Here is a 21,787-nt window from a genome sequence, read left to right as displayed (position 1 = left end):
AACTTTCACCTCTCTTCTGTTGATAGGAAAGCCCAAGTATGCTAATACAAGAGTCCGAAATAAGACGTTTGTATGGAAGAAGATATGATAGTATTGGTTTTTGAATCGCACTTTTGCTCTGTTTATTTTTAATATTGTGCAATTTGTCGCTGTATGTTGTACACGTAGGCCAAGCCGGTGGTAGGCCTAGACTTACTAAACAGCTGAAACTGCTGGAAATGAAGAAAATAATTAAAATGGTTGCATCAACATTCATCCAGATTATTCTAATTTTACAAAGGTAGGCATACATTTAATACAGTAGAAACCCATTTGTTTCTCGGTAAGCCTGCTTCCTCCTCTCGAGTCTGCTACAGCCGGACAGCACTGCTGCTGTGCTGGCAGTGGCCGGTAGGATCTAGGGCCTAGCTAGGGCTATGATTATGGCTAGCCTACTACTAGGCCTAGGAATAATTTAAACCATTTAAATAAATTGCTTAAGGATATGCCTATTTTTGCGTAATAATTTGCAATTCCGCAAAAAATTTATGTTCAATTGTGCAATTTTGAAATGAAAAATGTGTGCAGATTTCTTGAAATATTAATAAAAATATTTTTTTTGTAGGTTACTTTGGAATCTACTTTTTCTTGCGTTGCTTATAATTAGTCCTATTGTCATCATAATATTATGTTCATTTGTGTACATTAAGTCATCTATTCAACGCAATAAACACAAGAAACTACCACATCTATGGGAAAAAACGGAAAATGGAATGCAACCTGTTGTCGTAGGGTTTTTCCACCCTTATTGCAACGCAGGCGGAGGAGGGGAGAGGGTACTATGGTGCGCCATACAAGCATTGCAAAGGAGGTACATTGGTATTTTTTCTTTATTATTAAACAATATATACTTTGATGGATAGTCCGAGTTCTTTCCTTAATTTTGTTAAAACAGGCGACAAACATGTAGTTGTGTAAAAAAACAAAACTCCATAAAACTTATTAATAAACACAATATAATAAGGTACATAATAAAGTGAATTTTTAATAATAATTATGGCAAATTTCATTCAAGAATATTTTAAGTGACTGCCTATTGAAAGGTTTTCTTACTTGCTGAAAAACATCTGAGAATGACCATGAGTCAAGAATGATTAGCATATGGAATCTGCTGCAAAATAAAACCCCTTTGAAATTCCAGTTTGTTATTAAACTGACTGACCTGTTTTTCTTTCTTTTTAAGGTACTCATTTGTACGTTGCGTAGTCTACACTGGCGATCAGAATGTCACGGGTGATGAGATCATCTTAAAAGCGAAGCAACGATTTAACATTACAGTTGAAAAACCGGTTGAATTTGTGTTTCTGAAGAGACGTTATTTAGTAGAGGCCAGCACGTACCCTTTCTTCACGCTACTAGGACAGAGTCTCGGTTCTGTAGGCCTAGGTCTAGAAGCTTTGCAGAAATTCACCCCAGATTTGTACATAGATACAATGGGTTATGCGTTTACCATACCGCTTTTTAAGTACATTGGTAATTGCCGCACAGGGTCGTATGTGCATTATCCAACTATAAGTACGGACATGCTGGCGAGAGTTGCGGAGCGCAGAGAGGCTCACAATAATCCCGGTTTTATTGCAAGAAATCCCGTGCTAAGCTGCTTCAAACTGGTTTATTATCGTCTTTTTGCGTACCTCTACGGTATCATGGGTGCGCGTAACGAAGTCATAATGGTTAATTCTTCATGGACCGAAAACCATATTTTAGATATTTGGAAATGCCCGCAAAAAACCAGCATAGTGTATCCGCCTTGCGATACGTCAGGATTTCTTAAATTACCATTACACGACGGATCACTGCATCAGCACACCATCGTTTCCGTTGCGCAATTTAGACCAGAAAAAGATCATCAATTACAAATCCGAGCATTTAACAAACTATTAAAGAATTATTCGGATGATCCGTATCGTAATCTGCGCTTGATACTGGTGGGAAGCTGCAGGAACAGAGAGGATATGGAGCGGGTTGATGAGCTTCGTGAATTATGCGAACGGTTTAACATACGTGCCAACGTTGAATTCAAGTTAAACGTTAGTTTCGATGAGCTTAAAAAACACCTCTCGGAGGCTACTATTGGTCTGCATACTATGTGGAATGAACACTTTGGAATAGGTACAGGATCTTAATACTTTTATTCATAAGTAACACATTTTTGGAATGTTTACAGTATCAACACTAATATAGGCCAATGTGTATGCATTGGTGATAACAAGCAAGGGAGCAAGTAATGTTACCATGGTGGCTCAATTGATACAATGTATATACTGTAACTACAAATAAAATAAAAAATTAAAATTTGGAGAGCATAAAGATAATCCTTTAACCTGTGTGGGTATTGTGGCTGTATTCACAAGAGTAACACCTATCAAAATTAAGTGAATACTGTACAACTATTAAGAGAAATTTCTCACTTGGGTGGTGAATACTAGTTTATGAAATGGAAACTCTCCCAATACCGGACTCTCACAATACCAGCATTTTTTCAGGATCCAAAAGGTCCCAAATTCATTTTTAGCATTAAAAATTATTCCGAATACCAGACTTTCCGGTAAACCAGACATATTTGGCCAGCCCAAAGGTATCCAGTATTGGGAGAGTCGACTTTATAAACTTTTAAATTGAGAACTTCTTTGTACATCATGGTGTTGTTTTTAATATAAAAATACCTTCATCTCTTTTCAAGGCGTTGTGGAGTGTATGGCAGCTGGTACAATCATACTTGCTCACAATTCAGGCGGACCAAAGAAGGACATCGTTGTCCGGTACAACGGCCAACAAACTGGTTTCCTAGCAACTGATATTGATGAGTATTCTGATGCCATGGCAACTATCTTACTAATGAAAAAAGCTGATAGATTAAAAATACGTGAAAATGCTCGTGAATCGGTTAAACGATTTTCAGAAGAAGTGTTTGAAAGGGAATTTTTGATAGCGACAGAACTTTTGTTTCGATAAATTAGTTGTCCTTCTTATACTTATAGTGAAAAAACCTGACAGTATTTTAAAATTAAATAATACTCTATGTGAATGTGCATTTTAAAATTCATTCCATCTATAGGTGTAAAGTGTTAGTGGTTTTGGACCTAAAGTAAATGAGGTCGATTGAGCCAGAAATATAATACAGTAGAATCCCTATTAAGAAGACACCTTTAGGACCCAAAAAGAGTCTCCTTAATAATGGTGTCCCCAGTGTTGAAAGATATATTTCCCCTTCGTGTTCCCTTACCATTATTTTTATTTTATTAAGCTCTGTCTACACTATCAAACTTTATGTGACAAAAATGTGATGTGCCCATATATAAAGATGATGTCATATCACTACCATATTTGGGCACATCACACTTTTTTGTCCAACTAGTTTGATAGTGCAGACAGAGCTCAATAGAGGTATCCCAACGGAGATCTACCAGGAGCATATCCAAGCACTAACATACAATATTAATAGTATGTAAAAATCAATACCAAAAAGTAGTTTCAACTGTCAAAAGGGGGAAGTGTGCGCCCCAATGAAACCCACTTGGATCTGCACCCGTCTACTGTATCTTTTAAAAAAACATTATTAGAGCATCCATGTCTTTATGCAAACAGCACTTTTATACCTTTAAAGCTTGCTTACATTTGAGATCATTGTCCATTTCTTAAGTTTTGTATTCCTTCCATAAGGTAACTCTTTGTACCAGATGGTGATGCAATTCGTACACATGGTTGACATTAGGTTTTAGAAACACAAGCCAAGTTCATGTCAACAAGGCGAAAGTTTAGCTTTAGATTAGAGATTTTACAGTACTATAGAGTAGAACTATTAAATGAAAATGTTTCTTTTTCTTCACGTGATGAAAAGTAGCATAAATATATATATTAAATTTAACATAATCAGAAATATTTTTATTTAATAAAGTGAGTACAGGTATATTAAATAAACAGTATTGATAGATTTAAATGAGTTTAGATAAATAAATATTTATAAATTTAAATTGTTTGATAAAAAAAAACAGTGAAAGGTTATGCAATATTCTTTACATACAATTTATTGTAAATCCTTGCAACACGCTATTTCTTGCTTTTAACATTTTTATAAATAAAAATGAAAGTTTGAGTTTGTATGCAGCGATGGCATACTAAATACCCCCCTCTATAACAATGTACCGAAGTGTGAACTAATAGCCACATACATTTAGATTTTGAGGAAGTAAAAATTAAATTCAATATAAAAATTCATTTTTACATCCTCTGTGGTTTTAGTATCATCTTTACTTCTCATCCTTAATAAATAAAATAATAAATGGTGTGTATTATTTTTATATACATTTGTTTTCAATATATATAAGCTCTTAAAGTGACCGGATAAATTTTTTTTTAAACTGACCATCAATAATTTTAACACAAAATTAGCATTGACATATCTATATACGTTGTCTTTTTTGCTAATTTGTATGGATAATTGATTAAAAAATTATTTCATGTAAAAATTAAATATCTCTCATGACATTTTCTGCGACAAATTGACTGACCAAAACAATCCCCAGTTACTAGGAAGTCTTACAGACTTGTCGTGGGTTTTTACTGGCCTTTGGCGAGCTGACCTGTTATAAATCGAACATGGCCTTCATATCATCATTGCATCTTTAAGGTCACTTCGAATTAATTTCAAATTAAATTTAGCATCATTTTTTTAAATAAACATAATTTTATTCATTATTCATTCATTAATTAAGTCCCGAGTTGATTTTTGTTGACATATACTCGTGGATCTTGGATACCATAATGAAATACAGTAGGATAATCCATTACCTACACTCAATAAACAATCGGATTCCATCAAAGCTAAATTGTTTATCTAACTCAGTAGGAGGAGCTAATTACTTAATTAGCCCTCAATTAGCATTTCCTGTCACAAACTTTGGTGCTTAGTGCACATAATTATTATTGTTTTGTATTCACTTGATCTTGAAAATGGTTCTATGATGGTACCGAAACGTCGATCTCTATTTTTGTCATTAAATTTTATATTGAAAATAATCCATTACACCAACAATATAACTGGTTGTTCAGAGCACACTTAATTAAAGATCCCCTCCAATATCATTCATAAACTTTTCAAATTAAGAGGAATGAGAAAATATTTCATAAAATTTCAAACAGTTTTTTCAACTCAATCATGACTAGCCAATCAGGCTTATTCATTTCTTCACGGAAATAATTCTTGACCGCATCGATCGATTCCCTGCTAATCTGTGAAAAAAAATATATGGATTGAATAATTTTATAGAGACATGTGAAAGCCAGTTTACTATTTTACAGATGATGAATGTTTATGAGTTGAATGGGGAGAACATAACACGAGTCGAAATATTTACTGCTCTATTTAACAAGGCGGAGTTGAATAGAGCAGTTATGGTTTAATGAATACAATACATTTATTCATAGTTTTATAACAGCTAATATTGTAAAATCAAGTTTTATCCAATTTTGACGAAAGCTAGGCCGGGAAGCAGTTTTAAACGATGCGCACTACAGGTTGACTACGCAGATTAGTCAACAACAAATTCTCAAAATCTTTACAAAAAGCTGAACATAATTAGATATCACTTTTCCATAAAATTTAATTGGTACGTAGAAATAAACAATGAAACAGCACTTACTTTGCTAACAAGAACATCTTCATGAGTGAAATGACGGCCATACAACCTGGGTGCCTCGCTAGGTACTGGTTCGATCTTTATACAGACCTCTTGACCTGTAGGTACCACCTGTACTTGTTTGTGATTCACCTCTAAACTTGTTACAAATCCAAGATGAGTGAACTGTATATGAAAGAAATATTGAATATGTAAATTACTATTATAAACAAAAGGGAACTTTTTGCAGTATTTTGTCTTCTGAGCTTAATATATAACACCCTGTCTACAATATCAAACTAGTTTGACAAAGAAAGTGTAATGTGCCCAAATATGGTAGTGATATACTCAAATATGGTAGTGACATGACATCATCATGTCCATATATGGGCACATCAAATTTTTTTTGACACATAAAGTTTGATAGTGTAGACAGGTATATACAGAAACATTAAAAATTGCAAACCTAAAATTTGGTAGGCCTCAAACAATTATCTTTTACCAATTAACATTTTTTAGGCCTATTATTTTTTAGTTATTAAATTTGAACCACCCTGAGTATAACTCATTAAACATAATTTTCACCTCCTTTGCTGGAACACATATGGGAGTCCCGACCTTAAGTTGACCTGCCTCTACAATCACCCCCATTACAATAGGGTCTCTGGAGTTAAATATATGTTGTGGAAGTATTCGAAGTTTGCATGGAAAGACAGCGACATGCTTAAACTCTTCACGTTTTTTACGCTTTTCTTCTGCTCGGTGAGCCATGAATTTGTCGAATAAATGGTAGATAATGTCTGCTTGGAAAACTTTGATGCCTTCTTTGTCGGCCATCTCTTGGGCCTCACGTTCAACTTTGACATCAAACGCTAGAATCACAGCATACCTAAGATAAGAATACATTAATGTATAGTAAAACAGGACCTCAATATTTAACATTCATTCATTCACATTGCTTAGATACCTACATACAACACACTATAATATTTAACCAGACATATCGACATGTCTAAAGTTACATGTCCATAAGGTGACATGTTTACACATGCCTAAGCTGACATGTTTACACATGCCTAAGGTTACATGTCTACACATACCTAAGTCTACACATACCTAAGTCTACATAAGCCTAAGATTACATGTCAACACATGTCCAAGATTACATGTTTATACATGTCTAGGTCACATGTCTACACATGTCTAGGTTACATGTCTACACATGCCTAAGCTGACATGTCTACACATGCCTACGGTTACATGTCTACACATGCCTAAGCTGACATGTCTACACATGCCTACGGTTACATGTCTACACATGCCTACGGTTACATGTCTACACATGCCTACGGTTACATGTCTACACATGCCTACGGTTACATGTCTACACATGCCTAAGGTTACATGTCAATACATGCCTACATAGACGTATTGGAAACAGACAGATAGTACACTTACTGTGCATCATGTTCCAACATTACCGAGGCTTTCATGACGTCTTTCTTGTGAACAGGACCAATGTTAATGCCAGCATACTGTAAGAAATAAGAAAAGCAGTTGACAATCCAATCTTCAATTCAATTTAAGTATTTAATAAAGAAACTTCACTATTTTACTTAAATATTTATTGATTAAGTGAATTATATTTATTAAGGAAAAACAATATTCAGACATATTTTTTATCAATCTCCTAAAATTGTTTTTGGCAAGAAATGGACTTAATCTATAGTGCTGCATGGCGAGCAAAATAATACACAATGGTAATACAATTTTTTAAATACATACAGGAATTTTGGATGTTCTAAGAAACTCGAGAAGAGCCTCTAATGAGCCTAGTGTAGAAGCCTGCACGTAGACACCTCGTTCAGCTAACTTAATTGAGAACAATGCTTCCTTCAAGGCTGCAGCTACCTCTTCCTAAAAACAGAAAAACCAAAGAAATGCTATTTATATTTTCATATTACAAATGGTGGCCTATTCATTCCTGATTTTGTATGTGTATTCTTCCATTTATCAACTCATTCTCATTAAACTGAATGTAATAATATTAGAAGTGACTATCAGCATGGTATTTTTAGTCGTGTGCAAACGCGACTCTACATCTCACTATGTCGGTCGGTCGGTAAACACTAACTCAAATTTGAGGATGCGACTGCAGCCATGTATATGGCCTTGTTTTCCATCGGCATGGTTGACATTGAGCCTCGTTCTCTGTGCAGAATTAAGGCATTATGAATGATGGAAAAACAAGGCATTAGTTGCAAGGTCAGACAACACAAAAAAATTAATTTGATGCAGTCAACTATGCGAACACCAAATATTAACTATTAGCATGCTTGACCATGAGGATAGAAGGTACTAATTTACATGCATGGTTGACCGTGCCGATAGCTGTCTGCTTTACCTTCATAATTTCCACTTCATCTGGATACCTTGTAGCCAGTAGTGGCATCCCAGCTAGCGCCTTCTCCATATCCTTTGCTAGAATCTTTACACCTTGAGCAGCTATTACTTCTTTATGTTTATCATAGGGATTCTAAAAAAAAAGATATTAATATATCATAAAATCATATCAACTGTTTTTAAAACTGACTGTACTTGTCCAATTTAAAAAAACAAAAACAATCAAATTCCTCTGTGGTCTAATGGGTAAGGCACTCATCCTGTAAGTGAAGGTTGCAGGTTCGAATCCAACGAAAAATTATTTTTCCATATAGATATTACACGGATATTTCACCCTTTTGCTTTTGATACTAAAATAAAAATTATTAAATAATAAAACATTCAATTATTTTCAATTTCAGAATGATAGTCTCTTGAGTGACTTACTTTGACTCTTAATTCTTTCAAAGGTTGTGGCATCAGAAGACCACGGACTTGGGAAACGATAGGCCCTTCTTGACCCGCAACAATAATGGTATCTCCCTCATGGAGTCTACCATTGACCAAGATTGCATCTATGGTAGTTCCAAGTCCTGGAAGCGATTTGACCTGAAGAACAAATAAACTATATTATCATAACAATGCTCATTTTTTTAATTTAGTTTTTCACATTTATGAACAATTTAATAAATATTTTCATTAAACTTTGGTAATAATGTAATGTAATAATGTACAGTATTATTACATTTATGTTTGTCCTGTATTGTTTCTGTTCTGCATGTAAAAATATAATTATTGGATTACCAATGTATTCTGACAGAAAAAAAGATATTTAAACTATTTCAAACAGAAAAAAACAAATAAATATTATTTTTAATGGAATATATATTTATACATTACCTCCATTGTTGTACACTGCAACTCCTCAGAAAACATTAGTCTCTTTGCCAGCATTGTTTGACTTAACTCAATGATTAGGGAAATGAGGTTTCCCATTCCGTCACCAGAATGCGCCGACGTTGGCACTAACGATACATATGTACGTACATCAGTATTGTCATAGAATAGGGCTGCGTTCATCCCCTAAATAAGAAAAAGTTACATACTTGTAAAGGGACAGTTTATTGAATATTTTACTGGCTCACCAGAACAGTTATTCAAAATATGAGATAGTGATAAAAAACATTAATATTATTTTGAATACCGTATTTATTTGAATAAACGTCCCAGGTGTTTATTTTTCAGGAAGGTTTTTAGAGGGGCGTTTATTCGAGGAAGGCGTTTATTTTTTTGGGTGTAATATGGTAGCATGTATAATAAAATAAGAGAGCCGTTTATTAAAAGCGGGGATTTTATTCAAATAAATATGGCACCCATAATTCTCACCTGTTCCGCAAATTCTGTTACTACTGCCCTCATTCTTTCTTCAAATTCGTCCTGCGTATGTTTCTTCTGCTTCTTTATTGTATTCATAACATCTGTATGTGGACTTGGTTTCCAACCATACAACCTATCAATCTGTAATGGCAAAAAAAAGATTGAAACCAGTGTTATTACTTAAGTCAAATAGCTTAACTATAAAAAAGAAAGAAAAATAACGTCCTATTCGAGGAACAAGGTAATGAGTATAGTCATGGCAGAGATAAATCTAAAACTTGTATTGTGTTAACATCCTTTTTAAAAGCTGTACATAATATATAGGAATTGTATTTAGAGAGGGAAAGGTAAGCGGAAAACCATGTAGCTTGTCCCACGTAGAATCTGTATCTATCCTGAGCGGAAACCATACATCTACTCCGCGTGTAAATGGCCATAACAAATAATATAGATTCTACATTTTTGTTATCGTTACTGCTCATCTGTGTAAATTGGCCATTACATACCTTATTTAAGGCCACAACAAATGGTGTTTTTCTCGATTTTAACAAATTTAGTGACTCTATCGTCTGTGGTTCCAAGCCGTGCATAATGTCAACGACTAGAATTGCAATATCGCACAACGATGAACCTCTTGTCCTCAGATTGCTGAACGATTCGTGACCAGGTGTGTCAATGATAAGAAGACCGGGAAATTTCATATCTGTTTTAGCAAACTGTAAGAATATAAATGAAGAATAACATGAAAGTATCATTATTATGATTAAAAAAAAGTCATAAATCATTAGCACCATTAACAATGCCTCTAGCAATATCACAATTAATGTTGACACCGCACAAACTTCATTACAACTATCATCTTAGGCATCATTAAAGTTAAAATCATCACCACCACCTTCCCTTCCACCATACAGCCATTACTACCATTATTACCACCATCAATCCCAGCAGCACTAGCACCAATACCAACAGCACTGGCACCGATACCACCACTGATATTACCAAATCATTTTATACCTGTCTACACATCTTTGTTTGCTCTCTAACTGCCGATTCTGGTACCATTGTTGCACCAATTTGCTGAGTAATACCTCCTGCCTCACCGTCCTGTACATTCGTATGCCTTATCTGAATCAAAGAATATTACATCAGTATTTTATCAAGATAATAATACATTAATTTATGAGACGTGCTATATGACAAAACTGACCAAAAGTTCAAAAATTCAATTATGTTGCATTTATACATACCTTATCCAGGATCTTTGTTTTACCCGTGTCGACATGTCCCAGGACGCAAACAACTGGCGATCGTAGTTTGTCCAAGGACACATGTTTTTCTGCATCTTCTTTCCTTTGCTGTTTGTTTTCATAGCAAAAAAAAAAATATTTAAATATGGTTAAGATTGCTTGGAACAATCTCTTGTTTTCAGTTTAATTAAAGCTATCTTGATATAATTTTAATTCTCATGTTGAATTTGTACGCAGAAGATGGTACCTGAATCCTTTTCACAGCTTTCGCTCGTGCTCTTTCTGCTGGAGATAAATCATCTTCTTCCTCTTCTGATGATGATTCTTCCTCACTCTCGCTTTCCTCCTCACTTTCTTCCTCATCCTCCTCACCATCACTTTCTTCTCCATCTTCTTCCTCGTCATCATCAACTGATTCATCTTCAGATTTCTTGGTTTCAAGTTTTACTTTTGGTTCTAAATTTTGTAATAAATAAATTATATTTTAAAATATTCATCTGTATATATTAACTAATTTGCAATTATAATAAAAAGCGGTGGCTATATCAAATATGAATGAAAGAACCAATTTGGATTTGGATTATTTCAGCATAGATGTATTTTTGCAGTAGTTTGGTTATCAATGAACCAGTTGTACCTTCTTTAGTGGGTGATTTCACCACCTCAATTTCATCTTCCCAGTCATCTTTGACATCATCCCAGCTGTCTTTGATATCCTCAACCTCCATCACCTCTGGTTCAACTACCTCTTCTGGTTTCTCACTTGCAGGGGTGGCTGAATTTAAAAAACAAATTTCAAAAAGATTAATTTTGAATGGGGCAGAAAGGAATAACTTTATTTGAACACTTAAAGACCCCTTCCCTGCAATTTTGGACGTTTTTTGGAAAATAATACATATATATCACTTTAAAAACATTAAACCATGTCATTCCTTGTCTTAAATGTACGTTTTATGGTAAATTATGATAAAAAGTGAGAAACAATGCACTACCTAAGTAGCTCGCGGCGATCGACCTCTCGTGGACGGTCTTAGGCCTAGCCTAGCTAGGCTTGGTTTTGTAGGCCTAGCTGGTAAACATCGGTAACGTACGAACATCGTACGCTAGCTATATACCTAGCCTGACGTTGTATAGTTGCTGAATTAATTGTCTTTCTATTTTTACCAGACTCCGTTGATACAAATTGGGGAAAACCCGGTATTTTCGCTGAAAAGTTAGGAGTCTTCCATTTGTTTTGGCCTCACGATCGATCGAAAAGTGGGCGAATTACAGGTGAAAAACAAAAATATCAATCCGCGCGCAATGCATTTTGGGATTTATAGCGGGCCGCTATAATTATTAGAATCGACTTATTTTTCACATTTTTAACCGTTTAAAGACGAAAAAAGTTATCGCAATAGGACCATATAGTATTATTTTTACATTAAATATAGTTTGTGATCTTAAATTAGATCTAAAAAACGTAGGGAAGGGGGCTTTAAACAATAAAAAAAAACCTCTAAAAATATATAAGAAAAATGTTTATACCATCAAGTTCTGGTGGTTCTTCAATTTGTACTGTCTCCTCCTTTGCTGGAACATCTTCTTGTTTTACTTCTGCTACAATGTATTAAAAAACAATCATAAATTTGTTGCTAAATGATATAATGGATGATTATGAAGACACGGATGACACTGATAATAATAATAAAGATGATGATGACAATGATGAGTAGGGCCTACAGTGATTATGATATTGATGATGGTGACAAGAAAAATGATAATGGCAATGATGACATCAACAATTTCTTTTTGTACTTTTCATACTGTACTACTTATAAAAATCAGACAGAATTATAACGCTTTTACAAACCTTTTGTTTTCTTTTTCCTTGTACCGTATCGAACTCTTTGTGGTTTTTTATCTTCATCTACTTTCGTTGGGATAACAATTCCTTGTTCTCGCATCGCTTGTAATTGAGCCTCCGCCCTTGCTCTTGCTTCCCTCTGAGCCGGTGTAAGCCACTTCCCTTCTTTTTTAAGTCTTTCAATTCGTTCCTGTAAAATAAAGGCATATAACATTATTTACAATCCTTTCAACAGTGAGAAAACGTTTTCACACTACTGTTACTATGCCATTGTACAAAATATACCATTTTGGAAATGTTTAGATTTGGAAGTTATCAATATCATACAGACGATTAATAATATTTATTTCAATTTATCCACCCCTTTCAATCTTAAAGCTATGTCTACACTATCAAACTAGTTTGACAAAAACAGTGTGATGTGCCCAAATATGGTAGTGATATGCCCAAATATAGTAGTGGTATGACATCATCATGTCCATATATGAATCCATCAAATAAAATTTGATAGTGTAGACAGAGCTTTACAGTTTACAAACTATTTCTTCGTGATTAAAAGTGTCTCTATTCTTTGAATCTTTATCTTAAATTATCTTACCTTCTTTCTCTGCTTTTCTTTCTCCTTCATTTCTTTTTCTAACCGTTTTTGTTCTACTTTTTTCTGAAAAGCTTCTTCCTCTTTACGTATTCTTTCTTCTTCCTCCAATTTTAATCGTTCCTCCTCTTCTTGTTTTTGTTTTAAAGCACTTTTCATTGCCTCAAGCATAGCTGGTAAAACAAAATAATACTAGTTATTATTAATACTATGTATTCTTGTGCTATATTTGTGCTAATCTATGTTCCATATATAATTTGATTAATGAAAATAAATAAAAGTGTAAGAAAAAAATCCTAAAGCTCACCTTTATTAGGCTTTTTCTTCTTTTCTTTCTCTTCCTCATCTTTTCCTTTTTTATCTTTCTTCTTTTTCTTTTTCTTCTTTTTATCATCCTTATCTTCTGCCTCTTCTTCACCTAATAATGGAATAAACAAAAACAATTTATTTTAAACAGGAAAAATGAATATTCAATACTTTATCAGTAGGGATGGTTTTACAATCTACAGACCTAAAATCCTCTTTTTTCCAAGTCCCCTACCCATTTTATTTATTTATACAAAATTTCAAGCTCAAGAGGAAACCATAGGCCAATGGCCCAACAAAGAAAAGCCTCTTTAATCTAAACTCTGCACTATCAAACTTTATGTGACAAAAAAAATGTGATGTGTCCACATAATATGGACATGGTGATGTCATATCACTAACATATTTGGGAATATCACTACCATATTTGGGCACATCACACTTTTTTTGTCAAACTAGTTTGAAAGTGTAGACAGAGCTTAAATATAAACCTAAATAAAATTAAAGATTAAAATAAGTATCATACCTTCTACGTCCTTCGGTTCTGTTTCATCAACAGGTTTTGCTTCACCAGCTGGTTTTACTGTCGATACCTCCGCTGTTTCTTCAGCCTTCTCTGTCACTTCTTCAACCTTCTCAGACTTTGTTTTACTTGCTTTTGAAGCGGCTCTTTGTAGATCCTTTTTCTTGCGTTCCCTTTCCTTCTTCTCTGCTTTTTTTTGCGCCGCCGTCTTAATTTTTGGGCCATCATCAATTTCGTCAGTTTGCGTTTCTGAGATTTCATTGTTCTAAATATAAAGAAATGGTTTATCTACTATATCCATGTATCCCTTTACATGAAAACTCTAAATTTGGTGATTACCTAGCCATCCCTTATACAATATTGTTTATTTATTTCCTTTCCAGTACAACTTGTCAATTACAAGATGGGAAATCTATTTTTTCTAAACCAAATCTCATATGAGGCTAACTTAGGGTGCTTAGCTAACACTGGAATTATGATAGGATTTGAACCAATGACCCTGGGATTGGTAAGCAAGCATGTCAACCAACAAGCCACAGTGCCACTACATACCTGCTCACTGCTTATCTTTTTTTCTGTAGACTCATCATCGTCTTCATCCTCAAGATCACTAAAATAAAAATTAAAATCAGACCAAAAAAATGCATTTCTCTTATTAATAAAATGAATGTGTGTGGGTGCCAATAAAAGACAAACGTAAATAATTTTCTATCCTAGGGAAAACACTGACCATACACTGTTGAAAGTCTGGTAACTTACAAGTCTTTCTTCTTTTTCTTTTTAGATTTCTTTCCCTCCTGGTTGCGTTGTATTGGTTTTTCTGCAGCACTAGGGGTTGAATCATCAATGGCTAAATTTGCAATCTCATCTGCAAGGTCATCATAGTCACTGCGACAAAACACAAATTAGTCGGGATAAATTGGAGGTAAAATTGGGGGTAGAGTGGAGGATTTTATAATTTAGAATAGCAAGTGGACAGGACATGATTTATTGTTACTACTACCTGATAGAAGCTGTTCAAGATGTCACTTCAATTCAATCCATCGTGTAACATCAAAGCATTTGAGCACAAGGTTTATTTGAACAGGGCATTAATATATGACAACTTACTTATCCATCATTATTCTAGGATCACCACCTACATGAAAACTAAAACCAAAGAGAATTGGGAAAGGAGGTGGGGTGTTGGTGCTGGATGGGGGAGGAATTGACCAGATAGGAATTGACCAGATAGGAATTGTCCAGATAGGCATACTAGCTTTGTACTTTAACTTACACATCTTTCTTATTCTGCTTCTTCCCCTTTTTTCCTCCTTTTTTTTCTTCTTCTATCTCTACCGGTTTATCACTTTCCTTTGTTTGTTCTTCTTTCTTCTCTTTATCATTGTTCTCTAAATCATCAATATCATCTAACAAGTCATCTTCATTCCTGAAAAATACAATTATGAAAATAAAAAATATATATATACGTTAATATTTTCACTTAATATTCATTTTGAAAGAAATTGTGGATTTTACCAGTCTTTTTTGTTCTTCTTTTTGCCTTTTTTCTTTTCTTTTTGTCCCTCGTTAATTTTCGATGGAATTGTTTCCAAATCAATATCATCAACTTCCTTGTCACTGAAAAGAATAAATAACTACTACTTAATAATATATTTAAGACACAATTATATATTGTTAGAAGATTAAACTTAGGAGAAATAAAAATATTTTGTTTCAATTAATAAAAGTAAAATTAATCTAGGGCCTAGGCCTAGGCTAGTAGGCCAGGCTAGAATAGAGAGGGGCCCATATTTTATTTATTTACAGATATATTTGTAATGAGATAGGCCTATATTTATATATGAATTTTATGTAGGCCAATGCAAGTCTGGGATTATATAGTAGACAGTCGCAGCCAGCGGAACGGAAATAGTCTGAGACACTAAACATAGGCATCCACTGGTTTAGGCTAATTAGGCTAGAATAAAGACGTAGGCCTAGGCTCAATCAAGCATGTGGGAGAGGAAATCACTGGTCCGTGTGGTAGGCTTGAGTATGATTTTCGACAATCCACTTTCATTTTAAGAAAAATAATACAATGAAAAACTTACACGTTCGGTTCTGCTATTGTTTCCTTGTTTGTCTTTCCTTTCTTTGATTTACCCATTGTGAAATGTTATGTTATTAAGTTTAAACATTAAAAATTACCGTATGTTTTCACGCGTGTTGTTGCACAACCATACAAAAAAATACAGCCTAGCACATTGTGTGTGTGGGATAAAGAAATAGAATACCGCCCTCTATAACATAGTTAATCTGTCAGAGAGAACTTTGGATTGTTTGTCATGCAAATTATTATATAAAATTGTGTTTTTAATAAAGTCAGAATAATGAAGATGGTGTTTCATTTCACAGGAGCAAGTGGACCACAAACTCTTCCTTAATTTGAATTTGTGTTTCATCACAGACAGTTATTTTATGGTTTCAACTAACTTCTTGAAGGTACAATTAGTAAAAAAATGGCATTGCAATTGGCTGTGCAGTGCTCATAAGATAAACAACAATTTAAATATGGCACACTAGTATAGTTATTTATATCACATGTTTCTAAAGTAGATTAGCCTAGGGCAAAGGTCTAGAATAGTGTAGTAAATAGTGAGGTATACATTGCTGCCATTGCTACATTCAATGAGTACTGCAGCATTCACTGGCAATGTAAAATGCTAATTTGCATGCAGGTGTCAGCACAGACAACACTTACAGTTTTGTAACAACTTTTATCCACTTAGCGAAGCTGATAAATGACTGCTAATTGGTCAATTCTTTCAATCAATACGGTTCGCTCGGAGATGATTGCTTATGAAGACTTTGCTGGTGACCATGGTGGAACAGTAAACTGGACGACAGTGACCAATAGTACAGTGACACCGTCTCCTAATTATTCGGACACTGCTGGTTACATTGGGGCTGTAGTAGCGGTTATCTTTTTTGGTAGCAATTTGGTTCCTGTTAAAAAGTCAAATACTGGTGATGGTATGTCAATAAATAAGGCAGAAAGGCAGAATTCTAATTCTTGAAAAATAACTTGAAATATAAAAATACATTTTAATTTTATGTAAGTACTTTATCGATGTATTTTATAGGAATGTTTTATCAATGGATAGCATGTACTGGCATCTGGGGCGTTGGTCTAGTGGTCCATCTGGTTCGTGGTTGCCCAACGTTTCAACCAATCGCTATGCTTGGAGGATTTCTATGGGCTACAGGTATTTGAACTTGAACAATTTTTCCATCAGACTATAATATTTGATTGGAGGGAGATTTCTGACCGGGGAAATCGTAGTTGACCAGTAACATTTAAAAATATGGTCCACCAAAGTCTCCAAAGCAGTCCTTAACAGTCTTTATTGGTCAGTTGGAGGTAGCTTAGTATGGCTATAAAACCTGGCTTCATAGATTTTATTAATACAATAATATTATATATATAATAATATATGATATTTGTATTATGTTTTTACAGTATTAATAATTTAACATTTTTTCTTAGGTAATATTTCAGTTGTTCCAATTATCAAGACGATTGGATTGAGCATAGGAATATTGATCTGGGGTTCATTTAACCTTCTAGCAGGCTGGGCAAGTGGAAGGTAAGGTCAACATGCTGGCTGCAGGGGCAGAAACAATGGGCTAGTGCTCCCATACCTCAGAAGCAATGGGCTAGTGCTCCCATACCTCAGAAGCAATGGGATAGTGCTCCCATACCTCAGAAGCAATGGGCTAGTGCTCCCATACCTCTTTAAAACTTGTGAAAGTGACATTTCTACTTCTAATAGCTCTGAACCAAGAATTCGTCCATCACTCTTCTTCTTTTTCACTGTACTTATTTCATTTGTACAGTACAGTAGCTCCTCTCTAATTAAAAAAATAAGCTCCAGGTTTTCATTTACATGCTAATTTTTCCTTTCTCTATTTATGTGTTGCTATTTCTTTTCTTTATTTTTAAGATTTGGGTTGTTTGGTCTTGATAAAGATGTTATCACAAAGTCAGTGTTTAACTATCTTGGTGTTGGTCTCGCCATGTTAAGGTACAGTATATCATCATTCTCAAAAATAATTATTGGAATATTAAATTATTCATAATTAAAATTTAAAAGATAATATCAGTTCATGTTACAAAGTGTACAAGTTTGAAAACAGTTTTTTTACACTTTTATCTGATAGTGTTGTAGTAAGTTTATTTGTCAAGCCGTCAGTTGGTGTTGAAAAAGACGAAACTGAGCATTTACTTAGCGAACATGTGAGTCGCAACCATATATATGTTTTGCTATCATTACAACCGCCAACCATTATTAGTACAGTTATTGATATTATAAAGCTCTGTTTACACTATCAAACTAGTTTGACAAAAAAAGTGTGATGTGCCCAAATATGGTAGTGATATGCCCAAATATGGTAGTGATATGACATCATCATGTCCATATATGGGCACATCACATTTTTTTGTCACATAGACATTTATTATATTTTCATCTTTCATTTCACTTCCTTAGAACAATTCTGTCAATTCTTATTAAAGCCGAAGTGAGTAAGAAATCTGTCGCGGCTGTTGATCAAACATCCCCGTTATTAAAACACGTTCAGAATGAGGTACTTATACAAATTTTGTTTACTCTAAATGACACATTGTCTACCAGAGTTGGGATTGTACACCTTTTTTCCCATAATAGTTTTGTATGTACTGTGAAATTTAAACTATTTTATATTTTGTTCAGAAAAAAAGTGGCACCCTCATTTTTCATCTTAATTTGTAATAAATTCTTTTCTTTTTTCTTCCATTTACACTTTTTATCTACATCCAGTCTAAATATTTTTAATTTCATATTTTTCTTAACTAAAGCTCTGTCTACACTATCAAACTTTATGTGAAAAAAAAAGTGTGATGTGCCCAATTATGGTAGTAATATGATATCACATTTTTTTTCATATAAAGTTTGATAGAATCGCTAATTGCAAAACTGAATGAAATCAAGCAAGCTATGCTTTCCATTCATTTGTGTCTTAGAAATTCATTTCACAATAACTTTTTCTCATCATAATTTATATTATACAAAATTATGTTTAAATATCCAAGTAGGCCTATGTCAAGATAAATAAATTGATTGAATGATCAATATTTATTTATTTAATATATTTCTATTTTATTTTTTATAGGTAAATACACAAGTTATTACCATACAGCACACAGTAAACACTGAAGATTCCTCATGGGTAGACATACTCAGCCCCAAGAAGAAAAGAATATTGTAAGGATAAAAGTTAAAATTAGAATTAAAGATTAAATACACCCTGAACTAAAGTACAGTACTTTGAATTTACCTGTACAAGCCACCTGCATGTAAACTACAGTACTTTGAATTTATTTTATCTGTACAAGCCACCTGTATGTAAACTACAGTACTTTGAATTTATCTGTAAAAGCCACCTGCATGAAAACTACAGTACTTTGAATGTACCAGCATAAACCACCTGCATGTAAACTACAATTTATTCAATTAACCTGCTTATGACACCTGTATATAAAATTAACTGACCCATTGAATTACATGCACAAGCCACCTGTATGTAAACTACAGTACTTTGAATTTATCTGTACAAGCCACCTGTATGTAAACTACAGTACTTTGAATTTACTTGTACAAGCCATGTGTATGTAAACTAAAATTTACTCAATTAACCTGCATTACACCTGCATAAGACACCTGTATATAAATGCATTGAATTTACCAACAACCACCTGCATACAAATTACAGTACATTGAATTCCCCTGCATACACAATCTGCATGAGACACCTGCATATCACCTGCATTTATTACATACTTTATAACACTTGTATGTAAATATCTCTTGTAGGGGTATTAGTCTGTCAATGGTGGCAGGGACCTTCTATGGTTTAAACTTTGTACCATGTCTGTGGATTCAGGACAACGTTGAAGGCTCAAGTGAAGATGGTAAGGAAAAGGCTAAAGCTATGTCTACACTATCAAACTTTATGTTTTTTGTATAGCTGGACACATTATACTTACTTTAATTTACTCCATATACGCTCATGAGTGTAAATTAATAACCCACTGTTCCCAGAAAGGCAGTAATGAGCTATTGATTGCCATTTCCTCTTCAGAACATTGCTGTTCTTGTTTGTTGCTAATCAATTCGTATAAATATCAATATCAATTCATATCAATATTCAATCAATTCATTTTATGTTTTTTAATAGGTCTGGATTATGTCTTCTCTCATTTTTGTGGTATATTTCTAACCTCCAGTACTTACTTCTTCGTATATTGTGCTTTAAAAAAGAATCGGCCACAGATCCCCCTTGGAGTGGTGCTTCCCTCCCTTCTGTCTGGGGTGATGTGGGGTATAGCTGATTCTGGCTGGTTCGTTGCTAATGTTATTCTGTCACAGTCGGTTGCATTTCCAATCATTACAACTGTAAGTATTTCAAGTATTGACAATTTAAGCACAACCCCTATTAAAGATTGCTTCCCACTAGAATGCAACGCAGCGACGCAAAGTATTGTATTGCATAATCACAAGTGGGAACTGCGGATGAAATAGTGCTACAAACATCGTAGGTTTGATTTCACGCAGACGGGGGCAAACACAATGATTGGAAGGGCGTTACTTTGCGTCGCTAGTGAGAACAAAGCTTTAGGGAACACCTTTGGGACCCAACAGAGTGTCCCCTTAATAGGGCATCCTCAGTGTCGGTTATGAGGTGTCCAAAGAAGCGGTTCTACTGTATACCATAACCTAAATATTTCAAAAATGGATATAAAAAAACATGATATTTTCAACTCCAACAGCGAGCACAAACTCACTCATTATAGGATGGATAAACTATATTATTTTATAATTTATCGTGCTTATAAATTAAGTCTTATTTGAGGCTTAGGGAGTGGAGTTGAAAGGGTCGTGAGTTACAACCCTGGAACTAGGTCAGGATTGAACCCTGGACCTTGGGATTGGAAGGCAAGCATAACCAACAAGCTACAGCTCCACTGCATTTATATGAAATGTTTTAAATCATTTTGTAATTGTTTGTTCTTTCAGGGTCCTGCATTGATTGCATCACTATGGGGTGTGTTCTACTTTCGTGAGATAACAGGAATTAGGAACTACCTCATTTTAACGTTAACATTCGCAATTACGATAGCTGGCGCTGTTTTAACAGCCTTTTCAAGATTATAGGCCTAATTTCAAATCTAAATATATAAATGCTTTTGTAAAGATATTGTTTTGAAAATGATGATATATATTTTTATAACTTAGGAAAAGTTTTAAGAATGAGTTATAGGAAAACATTTCTACATTTATTTGAAAATACATCATATTTTTTGGAAACCACTTTAAATATTAAAATAAATAAATTTGCATAATACGTAGTACTAACATTACTCTATTCAAATAAAAATAATTTTAGTAGGTAGAAATTAGTTGATTACATCAATATTTAATTGTACATTCGACTTTAGAATATTTTAATAAAAATTAAAATATTTATATATACTTTTAATTAACTTGCACACAGTACAAGTACTTAATTATTGAATTGAAATAACTGTATCTTAAGTTAATATATTTTAAATTGATATGTAATTGTGTATATGGACAATAAATTATAAATATGAATAATTATATGTTTGGTAATATTGTTTTTTTAAAAAAAAATAAAGCCTAAAGGTGTAAACAAAATTGAGAAGAAAGGAATACACTAATAATATGAATAAAGTGAATTGATAATAAACAAGAAATATTTCTTACAAAAAACGCTGCTCGACATTTAAAAAAAAATTACCATCTATTG

At 33.8% G+C, this 21,787-nt stretch overlaps 3 protein-coding genes across 5 annotated transcripts; 2 read left to right on the top strand and 1 right to left on the bottom strand.

Moving 5' to 3' along the window:
• The first annotated feature begins 105 nt into the window (after positions 1 to 105).
• On the top strand, positions 106 to 4,331 carry LOC144842133 (GDP-Man:Man(3)GlcNAc(2)-PP-Dol alpha-1,2-mannosyltransferase-like). The gene is made up of 4 exons (XM_078698515.1): positions 106 to 280; positions 605 to 850; positions 1,223 to 2,151; positions 2,723 to 4,331. Exons 1-4 carry the CDS (start codon positions 219 to 221, stop codon positions 2,992 to 2,994), a joined length of 1,509 nt encoding a protein of 502 aa, XP_078554641.1. The 5' UTR covers positions 106 to 218; the 3' UTR covers positions 2,995 to 4,331.
• Positions 4,332 to 4,360: 29 nt separating this feature from the next.
• Positions 4,361 to 16,182, bottom strand: LOC144842130 (eukaryotic translation initiation factor 5B-like). 3 transcript variants are annotated; one of them, XM_078698509.1, is made up of 25 exons: positions 16,030 to 16,182; positions 15,455 to 15,556; positions 15,213 to 15,365; positions 14,696 to 14,824; positions 14,489 to 14,546; positions 13,940 to 14,201; positions 13,415 to 13,525; positions 13,111 to 13,280; positions 12,519 to 12,702; positions 12,194 to 12,265; positions 11,304 to 11,441; positions 10,914 to 11,122; positions 10,667 to 10,774; positions 10,434 to 10,544; positions 9,923 to 10,132; positions 9,426 to 9,557; positions 8,940 to 9,122; positions 8,487 to 8,648; positions 8,062 to 8,193; positions 7,443 to 7,574; positions 7,116 to 7,192; positions 6,243 to 6,546; positions 5,682 to 5,843; positions 5,067 to 5,271; positions 4,361 to 4,830 (listed from the first exon to the last, which is right to left on the bottom strand). In XM_078698509.1, exons 1-24 carry the CDS (start codon positions 16,083 to 16,085, stop codon positions 5,164 to 5,166), a joined length of 3,465 nt encoding a protein of 1,154 aa, XP_078554635.1. In that variant the 5' UTR covers positions 16,086 to 16,182; the 3' UTR covers positions 4,361 to 4,830; positions 5,067 to 5,163. The 3 variants fall into 3 exon arrangements, with proteins under 3 accessions (XP_078554635.1, XP_078554634.1, XP_078554636.1); XM_078698508.1 differs by having other exon boundaries at positions 5,073 to 5,271; XM_078698510.1 differs by having other exon boundaries at positions 5,073 to 5,271; positions 12,194 to 12,262.
• A 72-nt stretch (positions 16,183 to 16,254) lies between these two features.
• On the top strand, positions 16,255 to 21,171 carry LOC144841859 (transmembrane protein 144-like). Its single transcript, XM_078698126.1, has 10 exons — positions 16,255 to 16,420; positions 16,708 to 16,951; positions 17,062 to 17,184; positions 17,466 to 17,565; positions 17,923 to 18,003; positions 18,469 to 18,565; positions 19,130 to 19,221; positions 19,831 to 19,928; positions 20,195 to 20,412; positions 21,034 to 21,171. The coding sequence occupies exons 2-10, from the start codon at positions 16,720 to 16,722 to the stop codon at positions 21,169 to 21,171; spliced, it is 1,179 nt and encodes a 392-aa protein (XP_078554252.1). The 5' UTR covers positions 16,255 to 16,420; positions 16,708 to 16,719.
• Positions 21,172 to 21,787: the final 616 nt, after the last annotated feature.

The sequence above is a fragment of the Antedon bifida genome, chromosome 5, assembly GCF_963402885.1.
Source record: "Antedon bifida chromosome 5, ecAntBifi1.1, whole genome shotgun sequence".
NCBI lineage: Eukaryota > Metazoa > Echinodermata > Crinoidea > Comatulida > Antedonidae > Antedon > Antedon bifida.
This window is presented reverse-complemented; position numbering and strand designations above follow the sequence as displayed.

Excerpts from the sequence above, each read along its gene's own strand:
- LOC144842133 (XM_078698515.1), top strand. The coding sequence starts at position 219 with ATGAAGAAAATAATTAAAATGGTTGCATCAACATTCATCCAGATTATT. Across the intron at positions 281-604 it reads ATTATTCTAATTTTACAAAG|GTTACTTTGGAATCTACTTT; the intron begins GTAGGCATACAT and ends TTTTTTTTGTAG. Across the intron at positions 851-1,222 it reads ATACAAGCATTGCAAAGGAG|GTACTCATTTGTACGTTGCG; the intron begins GTACATTGGTAT and ends TTTCTTTTTAAG.
- LOC144842130 (XM_078698509.1), bottom strand. The coding sequence starts at position 16,085 with ATGGGTAAATCAAAGAAAGGAAAGACAAACAAGGAAACAATAGCAGAA. Across the intron at positions 12,703-13,110 it reads AAGAAAAGCAGAGAAAGAAG|GAACGAATTGAAAGACTTAA; the intron begins GTAAGATAATTT and ends TTTATTTTACAG. Across the intron at positions 7,575-8,061 it reads ATGAAGTGGAAATTATGAAG|GAAGAGGTAGCTGCAGCCTT; the intron begins GTAAAGCAGACA and ends TTCTGTTTTTAG.
- LOC144841859 (XM_078698126.1), top strand. The coding sequence starts at position 16,720 with ATGACTGCTAATTGGTCAATTCTTTCAATCAATACGGTTCGCTCGGAG. Across the intron at positions 18,004-18,468 it reads GTTGGTCTCGCCATGTTAAG|AACAATTCTGTCAATTCTTA; the intron begins GTACAGTATATC and ends TCACTTCCTTAG. Across the intron at positions 18,566-19,129 it reads TAAAACACGTTCAGAATGAG|GTAAATACACAAGTTATTAC; the intron begins GTACTTATACAA and ends TATTTTTTATAG.